This window comes from Electrona antarctica (assembly GCF_951216825.1).
Source record: "Electrona antarctica genome assembly, chromosome: 5".
Lineage (NCBI taxonomy): Eukaryota > Metazoa > Chordata > Actinopteri > Myctophiformes > Myctophidae > Electrona > Electrona antarctica.
Genome location: NC_136810.1, coordinates 16741271 through 16753041, shown reverse-complemented (window position 1 = coordinate 16753041; position 11771 = coordinate 16741271). Strand labels below are relative to the sequence as shown.

Sequence of the window (11771 nt, the reverse complement as noted above, 5' to 3'; positions counted from 1 at the left end):
TTATGAGCTCTCGTATCGTACTGTGGTGTCATCCGCACACATTTATGACTGTATTTGTGCTGTGAGTTGACATGCAATCTGTAGAGAGAGGAGTATTCGCCAATTAATTTGATGTGGCCTTGCTCTGTTTATGTTTACTATATGAAAAAGATGATTAAAATTATTAAAATGTTCAATTGATGTGTCTTTACACTTACAGCACTGCAGAATGACATGTCGGCCTCGAAGACTGAGATTGTGTAGCCTTGCTGATTTTATTTACTTCATAAAACGATTATAAATGTTTAAATGTGTGTTTACAGCATTAAAGAATGATGTATTGAACCTGAAGAGAGAAGTCAGGTGAATTAATCTTTTCCTATCAGAACATTCCTTCTTCAACAGTTCGATAGGTTGAAACATAATGAGAATTTCTTAAAAGAAACCTTGTTGTTTATCTGTGTTCACAGAGAGAAAACAGGTAGTGTTCTCCACTGGGCTGCAGACAGATGTAGGAAATGTTGGACCCTTCAACAATGAAACCACACTGGTTTTCAAAAACATTTTCACCAACATTGGCCAGGCCTACAATCCAGATACAGGTACTGGCCATTCTCTTACACAATGCATACAGTAATTGTGTGATGAGGCTTAAGAATATCTCGTCCAATAAGAACAAGTGTTTGACTGAATACTGCATTAGGCCCCCGACTGTATTGGCCGCGGCTACATAGTGGTATTAGTCTATAAATAATGAATGTGTTTACACTCTGCTTTATCATGAATGTTCTAATGAATGTTATATTAATGTCATTATGAATGTTATTATAAATATAAATGAGTGAGTGAGTGAATGAATGGTTAATTTTCTTGTGTGGATTTACCAATGGAGGGTTATTATTGTATATCTATCTCCCTACTCTTAAAGTTTAATGATGGTGTTTAATTGTGCCGAGCAGGGAGAAAAATGTAGCAGAGACAAACGCCAAGGTAAAATATTATATGCACTCTTGTATCATTCTATGATAAATATTGGTTAAATCTATTCGTGAGTTATCTGACTGAACCACTTGAACACCCAGCATCCCTTTTATGGGGGGAATGTTCACCAACGATTGCTGATCTGCAAGCTGACAAGTTGTGACAACTTGCAGATCGTCTATGTACAAAGTCGATTTGTGTAGAGTGAAATAAGAGAGCACCAAATGCATTCTTTACAGATCAGTCTTATCAAGTATAGACTAGAGGGTTTAAGTGGTACTGAATTTGCAGCCCAACAAAAGTGATTTCATCCTAGTGTATGACGAAGGGATATTATTGTGATTATGATTATTGTGAGTGTTCTTCATCACGATAAAATAAAACGATAACAATTATCATCCCATCCCTAAACTGAACATCCCTGTGAAACACATGCATACACTGCTGTATGCGGTGGACAAAGTACTTAATCCCAGTACAGTAGTAGTTAAAGTATATGTACTCAACTACAAGTGAAAGATGCTTTATCAAGTGTAGGACAACTTGAGTATATGATTAAAAAAAATCTCTTTCTCTTTCTTTCTCATTACTTTGGTTTCCACTTTAAACCTACCCTATATTTGTCCCTAAGAATGTTTGAACATTTAATAATGTCATAGCTGGCTCATGCTATGGCAAAGATTGGGAGGCAGGAGACGAAGCAACAGTGTACAAAACTGTATGTATTTATTATAAAATAGACCTAGACATTATAACTGCGAGAACTGAATTAAGGGCAACATAATAATAAGGCAACGGATCCTATGAGGTGTGGAGTCAGTAATCAGTGGTGTGGTGGTGGTGGTGGTGGTGGATGTGTGGAACATGGTGTGGTCTGTGTGTGGATGGAAAGAATATAAGGCAAACATAACTACAGAGGTTAGAACATGGAGGCAAGCAGGGAGTGGAGGCACAGACAGCAGGTGTGAATGGCAGGGACATTGCTGTTATAGCTCTCTGGAGGCCCAGGTGCTCTCCAATGAGCGATCAAGATGGAATGCCCCACCAAGGCTCACCTACAGGGAGACAATTAGGCAGGTGTTCCCTTAACCACTACACAATCAGTGTGTCTATGTATATGTGTGGGGCATCACAATAATAAAACATTCAAAAATAGCATTATCTACAATTTTATAATCAAAACCACCTGTGTTTGGAATTACAATTCAATTTTATGGACTTTTTATATAAATGAATGTCCCCATTGTTTTGGGCATCCATTGTTAGGTGTGGTCTAAAAGTGTGAAAAACGTATTTTTCATTTCACTACAGTAGGTCTTTAAAACCAGGAAAGCATCACAGACATGATGAAGGCACCGAGGTGTCTGTGCTGCGATAAAGGTTCTCCTCCAGGAAGTGCAGTGTCTTGTTCCAGGCATCTTCCTGTGCGTGACTGTGAGGCGTTGTCTCCCCTCCCCATAGAGCTACCACTGCAATGGAAACAAGCATGAGGGCAATTATTGTGATGCCAGAGGCCATCCGTAAAGCAACATATTGGTGAGAGGCTGAGCTTGTATCTAGCATTACACATGATCTGTCAACGAAGACTCACACAGCACCACTTATAATGGGTTCGTTCTCAAAGTCAAGCTGAAAAATGTTGCTTCGCCCTTGGGGTGAGCGGTGTTTCCGATGCATTTATGCACACCTGTAGCGCAATTTCCTACCTTTCTTCCTTTGAGCGCCTGCTATGAAGTTACTATAGCGGGTGTGAGGGCTATAAGGAGGCTCAATCAGGTGGCCTGTCCCGGGGTAAGACAGGATGGTTAACAGGTGACTGTTGCCGGCCCTCTCCATCATCTCTTTCATCTGGGGAAAGAAGAGGGGGTATTTTCATTGTAGCAAACTGTGCTTCAAACGTCTCAAACACACCTCTAAGTTTTGGCAATTCTTTATTTAGGTTCTTTAACTGGAAGAAGCCCTAGGCCAGCATGTTTTTCAGTATCTGTTTGTGTTGTGAATTCATTTAATTCATGAATTTGTTTATTCGGCAGTTGAATAATTTCAGCAAGGCTACATCAAAGAAAGAAAATATTCAATTAAATAAATGTCAAGGATATAAACACACACAAAAGCCAGACAGCTTCAGTCTTCTGATACTATAATATTCAACATAGATGGATATGACATGACATGACATGACATGACATGACATGACATGACATGACATGACATGACATGACATGACATGACATGACATGACATTTTTTATCCACTAAGCTCTTGATTCGAATGGGAACAAAGTGCTAATGGATGTTGTCCTCTTACACGAGTACATTAATTTGCCATGCATGGAGTACTTAAGTAATCTCTGACCTGTACATTTTATTTGCGTTTGTAATGTCACACCAAAGACAAAAAAAACCTGCAGTGTTTGGCATTCAACATCAAGGGTTGGATTGGGGGTAAATCCCTGCGACATAGGCCTACTAGGTCATGTCCAGGGGGTGTACCGTACGTCACGTGTATAAGCTGCCTCATGCTACAGAAACAGGAGATGGGCTCCTGAACTATGGGCCTCATGGCTCTGGAACTGTTTGTTTCCAAGGCTATACTTCCTTGTCATTTTGAGTTATTAGAGGGGTCACATACTAAAGGCTACTCTAGCACAAATTTCAGTCCTGTTTAATCCAGATGACTATGTACAGTATGCTTGCACAAGTACGTAAAAGGCAGGAACTCACATCTTCAGCTGATTCTGCAGAAGGCCAGTTCTGGTCATCCTCACCCACAAGCAGTAGAAGAGGACATTGCAGCTGGCCAACCTGGTAGGATAAAGAAACAATGCATCACTGAAGGAGAAACAGCGATCAAGTCTTTGCTGGGTTTTCTGTCTAGCATTTTGTTGTTTTTTCCCCTCATCAGAGGGGTGGGGCATGTTTTCTTATACTGTACTTCTTTGTACAACAACATCTACAAGCTAATGAAATGTCACATTGAGTGACTCGCAGATCTGCTACTTTTGGAACATTTTTGACAAAATATATTTGGGCCCATTAGGGATGCAAATTATTGCATCCCTAACTTATAGTTAACAATTTTCTATTAATTGTTAACTATAAGTTAGAAGAATTTCTTAACGGCGATTAATCGATTTAAGATTAATTGTTAACATCCCTAGCCCAAATTTAGGACACCAGGGTAAATTGTTGAATTATATCATCATACATATCAGACAGTCTCAAAAGGAAATGTATGCATTTTAAACAGTCTGACCAAAAGCAGGGATAAATCATGTCCCCAACATCAGCACACATACTTACATCCACTTTCTTGGCGGGATCAGTTGGAATGGGCAGAAGCAGATCGTGCCAGATAAGTCGATTCTCCTCGTCATATCTTGTGTTCTTGGCATTTCTAGTTGGAGGAAATGAAAAGTCAATTCCGGTTCCGAAGCCACAGGAAAAGTTCAATGTTTGATAGACTGGGCACTGCAATGCCAGGCTATCTCTTATACTTTTGTGTTAAAATCAACGTGTGTGTGTGTGTGTGTGTGTGTGTGTGTGTGTGTGTGTGTGTGTGTGTGTGTGTGTGTGTGTGTGTGTGTGTGTGTGTGTGTGTGTGTGTGTGTGTGTGTGTGTGTGTGTGTGTGTGTGTGTGTGTGTGTGTGCATTGTAGCAATGGGAACTGGGAAGATATGAAAAGTTCATGTGACCAAAAGGATTTACGATGTTATCGACTATCGAGATTCGAGATAATCTTAAAATTACATTTTTGTTGACCACTCAAACCCCAACAGTCTGGGGCGGAAGATTTGGCCAAAATAGCCCATCTACAAGCTCACAATGCGTCATTCACAATCACATGAACTCTATTTTTCCAAAGCATCCTGCACTAAGGGGCATGCTGTTTTTTTGCATCTAATTAAATAATTGTATAGATTTGTGTTTGTCCTGCCCCTAATTCTCTATAAAACCTGCCAGTTGAACATGGATTACTTTCTCTGGCCACAGGTTGCAGCACTGTGCATCTAAAAGCTAATGCTTTGCACGTGGGTGTTGTTTCTAGTATGTTTCTATGTCTTATTAAGGCACACAGGCAGTAGAGAATAAGTTATTTGATAGAAAAGCAAGTTTGAAACAGCCTACTTGTTAATTTCATGAAGGATTTCAGAGAGGGTTCCTCTGACAGGTTGGACATGACTCCCACTCACACTCACCAAACACCTGGGCTGAACGAAAACATATAAACATTATAAATAATGAATGCATGATGATTCATGCAGTTCACTTCCGTATATCTCTGTGCTGGAAGAAACTAGAAACCGTTACGGCGGTATAGAGAAAGCAATACAAAAAAAATCTTCCCGATTACCGATTCTGATAACTTGCGTTATGGTCGATGTGTGTAAATTAATCAAATCTAGGACAGTGGGGTCTGTTGTGGATTTTCAATCAGCAATCGATGAGGAAAATAGTTCTAGGTGGTGATGGTTTATGCTTTTATGTACACTAGAGCGGCCTACTTGGAACGATGCAAGTTGGAAATGCATGCCCCACCCACCCAGATATTATGTCTGTCTAAAGGTCATTACACACTGGCGAATTAGCGACGCGATTTATTCGTGCGAATAATTCGCCTTTTTTTAAAACCAATTGAAGTCAATGCAAGCTTCCACATCAGTGGCGAATGTGCGAATGTGCGAAAATGCGACCGTTTTCGCTCTTTATTTGTTCGCTCCGGTGTTCGCTCCGGTGTCGAATTTTTAATTCGCGTCGCTAATTCGCCAGTGTGTAATGACCTTAAGGCATGTGTCAGGCATGCCCAAATATGGAGTGTTGTGAGGTCAGAACAGGCCAGCTCCATATATGGACGCTGGGCAGGGGCCCGATCCAGAGCCCGGGCAGAGGCCTTTTTGGGGCGGTTCTGGACGACCGTGGGTCCGACCGACTCGGCATCGGGCACTGCACCCCCTGCTGTGGCATCTTGGTCTTCACAGCCTGTGATGTGTAACGTCATGGTACTGATGTCATAGATCACTGACATCATGGATCACAGATGTCACAGAGTCACCAAAATCATACTGTAGAATCTACAGTATGATTACTGTAGATACATACGTGTATATGTATATACGTACATATACACCATATATGTACGTATGCATTGCAAGGGCAGATGAAGGCTGGCTATGCGAGTCTAGGAGTACACAGCCATTCATATCAGGTCATATCATACCTTTATGACAGTGGAGTACACGTCATGTCCATACCTTAATGACTGTGGAGTACACGTCATGTCCATACCTTAATGACTGTGGAGTACACGTCACGTCATGTCCATACCTTAATGCCTGTGGAGTACACGTCATGTCCATACCTTAATGACTGTGGAGTACACATCATGTCCATACCTTAATGACTGTGGAGTACACATCATGTCCATACCTTAATGACTGTGGAGTACACATCATGTCCATACCTTAATGACTGTGGAGTACACATCACGTCCATACCTTAATGACTGTGGAGTACACATCACGTCCATACCTTAATGACTGTGGAGTACACATCACGTCCATACCTTAATGACTGTGGAGTACACATCAGGTCCATACCTTAATGACTGTGGAGTACACATCATGTCCATACCTTAATGACTGTGGAGTACACGTCAGGTCCATACCTTAATGACTGTGGAGTACACATCATGTCCATACCTTAATGACTGTGGAGTACACGTCAGGTCCATACCTTAATGACTGTGGAGTACACATCATGTCCATACCTTAATGACAGTGGAGTACACATCATGTCCATAACTTAATGACTGTGGAGTACACGTCATGTCCATACCTTAATGACAGTGGAGTACACATCATGTCCATACCTTAATGACTGTGGAGTACACGTCATGTCCATACCTTAATGACTGTGGAGTACACGTCATGTCCATACCTTAATGACTGTGGAGTACACGTCAGGTCCATACCTTAATGACTGTGGAGTACACATCATGTCCATACCTTAATGACAGTGGAGTACACATCATGTCCATACCTTAATGACTGTGGAGTACACGTCATGTCCATACCTTAATGACTGTGGAGTACACATCATGTCCATACCTTAATGACTGTGGAGTACACAGACAGTCCCAACATCACAGAGGCCCCGAAAGACAAGCCCATCATGGCAATCCTGTCACTGCACACCTGAGGATGCTCTTTTAGGAACGTGAATGCAGTCTGATCAAAAAGACAGGAGAGAAACACCACCACAGTGTTTCATATAAGAATAATGATGAAAACAATGACATGTAAACATTGAAGCGGTGGTTCTCAACACTGGCCATTTGTACGTGACAGTTTCCAAACTCAACTCTTCTAACAGAGCAAAATGATTTTTCCCTTAAGGACACTAATCAAATCTAATCTAAAGAATCACAACTTTCACAATAAGAATTCAATGCAAAGACTGACAATGTGGTGTAACCATTGTATTTTTTTGCACGATACTCAGTCATCAACATGTTTTGAAAAGTCACTAGACAGGATTGGTGTCGTACTGTCGTCTATCTCCAGTTTGTTCTAAAATATATGTTATAAGATAACCATTCCAATGGCACTTTCGATAGGGGTCAATACAGGTATGTGTGGTTTATGTATAGGCTACATTCAAAGGAAAAGTAACGTACATCCTCCACTTTTTTGGTGCTGAGCCAAATTGCAAAAACAGAATCATGAAAACAAGAGGGGGGCTCGCAACTCACTCACTTTTCAATGCTCCAAATTTTATTCACAGCAGCACGTTACTTATAATACCACGTTTCGACCTTGCAGCCTTTTTTTTCATGTAAGTTTAATTGAAAAAGCCTGCAATACATGCCCGCACATTATAACATGCTGCTGTGAATAAAAATTGGAGTTGCGAGCCCTGTTCTTTTTTTCATGGCCTGTGTGCATACACACTGTTGGACATCCACACATGGTAATTGCTATTATGACATTAAAACATTACACAGGGTAAAAAATGAAAACATATCCAGCCTTAGGCAACAGGATACCCAGTCTGCTGCCCAGACATTTGCAACACATCCGAGTCACGTCTCTCTATATGAACCTTGGCTATCTTTGTCCTATATTATATTATATTACACATTGCATTTCAGTCAAACAATTAAGGTTTCATATTTTAACTTCATGCCAAACTCAATATCTATAAACAAATAAAGAATATATAACATGACAGTTGACCAAGCAGTGAATATGTATCACCCTTGCGCTCCTTTATACAGTAGTCTACTCCCCTTACCTACAGTACAATGTATTTAATGATAATGAATTAATTTGTAATAGCGCTTTTACAAACATAGTTACAAAGTGCAAAGGGTAAAAGAGCAACATAAATAAATATTACAGATAAATTACAACAAAAGATAAAATAGCACAGTATCCACAAAGTATGTAAAATAGACCTATATAATCAATAAAACACAAAATACAAAGATTAAACTGGGCCTGGGCCGCAGCTGAGCGGTCCAGGCACCTATGCCGGTAATCCAGCCTGATGGCGTGCCGCGGGTTCGAGTCGCGAGCCCGTCGGCATTTGCCGCATGTCTTCCCCCCCATCTCTCTCCCCCATTCCTGTCTAATTACTGTACCCTATCAATAAAGGCAAAAATGCCAAAACAAAAGAAGGTTTTGCATGTCTTAGGTCAACAGGTAGGGCTTTCCAAAATAAAGGCTAGGTATAATGTATATGTACAGTATTATGATCATTTCAGTACTGTATGTTTCTGTAACAATAGCTTTTTTACAGGCTGGGGTTGTTAGCTCTGTACGCCTAACCTAAAAGGGAGGGAGGGTCTTTGAACCTGCCAGGAGCTTTGAAACTCCGGACAGTATAGCCTTCAGCGTCATTGTGGCACGCAAACCTTCCTACCACGATACGGTAAACACCCACAGGAAGGACGTGTTTACAATAAACATACACACCAACACATAGTTACACAAACACAGCCACATGCATACATACGCTCTCACAAACACCTATACGCAGTACCTACCTCAAAGTAGTCGTTCCCTACATGAGCAGTTGTACCTCCAATGGTTTTGGGGGTCATGTAATCCAAGGTAAGAGATGCGTAGCCGTGAGATGCCAGGAGGGAAGAGCGGTACTCTGGCAGACCCCCGCCTCCCCCCCACAGGTCCAACAGGCCTGGGAAAGGTCCAGGGCCTTAAAAAAAACAAAAACAACCAGTCAACAATCACTTGGGGCAGAATGGCTTTTCCTGTGTAATGAGGTGTGCAATAATAGAGAGTAACGATGTCCTGGTGTCACTCATTCATCCGTATCGTTTATGATTGTCGGTAACTCAAATTTTAGTTTTTGGCTTAAAGTTAATGAATTTGGTGGCGAATATGGCGAACGTGACCGAGGTAGGATGTGTAAATTACATCAGTCTTCTTCGGTGCTCTGTGATTTGATGTTTACGTACCCGGTGGCAGAAAGAGGGCTGCTGTGAGTCCACCCTCAGTGACATCAACCCTCTGGACTCCAGGAGCCAAGTACCAGCGCTCTATGACAACACTGGCCAGCGCTGCCTGTTCCTTAAAGCCCTCACTCACATGGTGTTTGTACAGTGAGATGGTGATCTCCGTGGGCTTCTGGACATGCTGTTTCCTAAACCTGTGTTCACAAGAGAGGTGTCTCTGTTCAGAGGCATAGCCTACTGCACAGCAGTGGGTCGGGGTCCAGTTCCTATGGCTAGCGAGTAAATATCTCCTTTTTTCCGTTTACTACATTTAAAATAAATATATATTACTTCAAAAGATTTTAAAAAGTTTAAAGAATCAGATCTACAAGGTCCCGGACAAACATATCATTTCTCTTTTGGGTCTTGTTTGTCATGCTTGTCATGTTTGGGAACCACTGCTGTAGGCCTACAGTACTTTATACTGCGCACACTTCACAAGGTACAACAAAGAAAGCTTGTGGAGACTTCAAGTACTGTAGCTCACAGTGATGCCATGAGAACATTATTTAAAATACCTATATGGTGTAGTCTGTAGTGCAAGTGATATGTTGTGGCTGCAGTATGTGCCACAATACTCAATATCTACCTTGCAAGCTGTTTTTTTTGTTTGTTTGTTTGTTTTGTAGTTCTTAGAAATCGTATGTATGAATTCATATTCCGGCTAAATGTCTCTGGAAATTAGCCTGACACTCTTCATTTCGTTTCACTTCATTAAAGAACATATATTTTTTTAATGGGCGTGGATAGCGATGAGATCATTCTGGTTTTATCATTTTTTTTATCATCATCATTTTCCAAAAAAATAGTTACAAAGTGCTTTATAGACAGACATGTTGAAAACAGCAAAGAAATAAGAAAAATAAAATAAAACACACACACACACACACACACACACACACACACACACACACACCACCACCTCAAAGTCTCATGTCCCATCCCCCTGTTTCACCATCTCTTTACTGAATGTTCTTACCGTAGTCCAGTTCTACTGCCCGGCACTGGTCTCAGGCTCCAGATCAGACCCATGGGTTCCACCCCATCATAGGTCCCCCCCAAACACACATCTCTGAGCACTAGGAAACATGGGGAGGAATCCAATACAATGCCATTTGTTATGGTCCTGGAAAAGCCCTTAAAGCTGCTATAAGAAATAATATGTCAAAAAGGGTCATTACAAATTTGACATATTATTGCTTCCCCACCCGCCAAATGTGTGCTGTATGTCTTGTTTATTGTATGCTTGTATGTCTTTAAACTTCTTACTCTTAATGAATTGAATACACAGTGCCACAATGCAAACAAGCCCCTTGGGCTTTGTGTGTTCCTATTAACAATCAAGTATTTATTTAATCAATCAATCAATCAATCAATCAACAATATTGTTACGATCCCTGTGAGGAAATAGCATGCCCACTACGATCCAAATAAAATACCCCTACAGGAAAAAATATGGTAGGTAAACTGCTTACTTTGATTGTACTATTGTTGATATGTTACGTAATAGGCCTACTTTATAATGTAGCATATGAATGAATGCCTACCATTCACATCTCCTCTTGCATCACTGGTGTAATGGCCAAAGGCCTCCCAGTAGTCCCCGTCATCTGACTGCAGAAGAGAGTGTAAAGTCAGGTGTTGGACTGGTGACATATTCCTCACCACGAGTACAGTCAACCTTTCATCCAGCAGCCCCCTTGACGGCTGAACAGAAAGCAAAGGGGGAGATGTTTTCGCCATCTTCTCACCACCCTATATTGAACTGTGAGTCTTGAAAGTGTCAAGTCTTCAGGATCACTTTAACGGACTATGAGCCAGCTCAAGCTGGTATCAAAGTTCACGTGGAAACGTCATAGCAGCTGCTGTCTCTGTCTGTAACTGTTTGTTTACATGGCTTCATGTGTCTTTCCGTGGCTATCCTATTCACGAGATAAAGCCAACACGTTTATCACTAGATCAGGCTTGTCAGACTACTAGCATTTAGAATGGTTTCCAACAATAACACCAACAATAACAACGTTTTCCAAAGCATGGATTTCCTTATATTCAAGAAGAGGTGGAGCTTTATGACATAACTAAAATACTCGCTCACCACCAGACGGCGCAATTGTTTTAGTTTTAAAGTTAGATCCTGACCTAAAGTGAGCAATTCGGCTTGCTTTTTTTGTAATGCATTTACCGCAACACTATGGCCCTTTCCCAATTCCTTTTTTAACCCTACCCCTCAGCCCTTGGCCCTACCCCATATCCCTTGCCCCTTCCCCTTGTCCCTTCATAATGAGTGTCAAGGGGTA

The 11771-nt window shown here is 41.1% G+C and overlaps 1 protein-coding gene across 1 annotated transcript; it reads right to left on the bottom strand.

Annotated features, from left to right (window-relative positions):
- Nucleotides 1-1711: 1711 nt before the first annotated feature.
- On the bottom strand, nucleotides 1712-11475 carry LOC306923023 (peroxisomal succinyl-coenzyme A thioesterase-like). The gene is made up of 10 exons (XM_079500977.1): nucleotides 11022-11475; nucleotides 10454-10553; nucleotides 9439-9629; nucleotides 9007-9176; nucleotides 7067-7186; nucleotides 5088-5170; nucleotides 4263-4356; nucleotides 3684-3764; nucleotides 2667-2808; nucleotides 1712-2429 (listed from the first exon to the last, which is right to left on the bottom strand). The coding sequence occupies exons 1-10, from the start codon at nucleotides 11215-11217 to the stop codon at nucleotides 2296-2298; spliced, it is 1311 nt and encodes a 436-aa protein (XP_079357103.1). The 5' UTR covers nucleotides 11218-11475; the 3' UTR covers nucleotides 1712-2295.
- Between the last annotated feature and the right edge of the window lie 296 nt (nucleotides 11476-11771).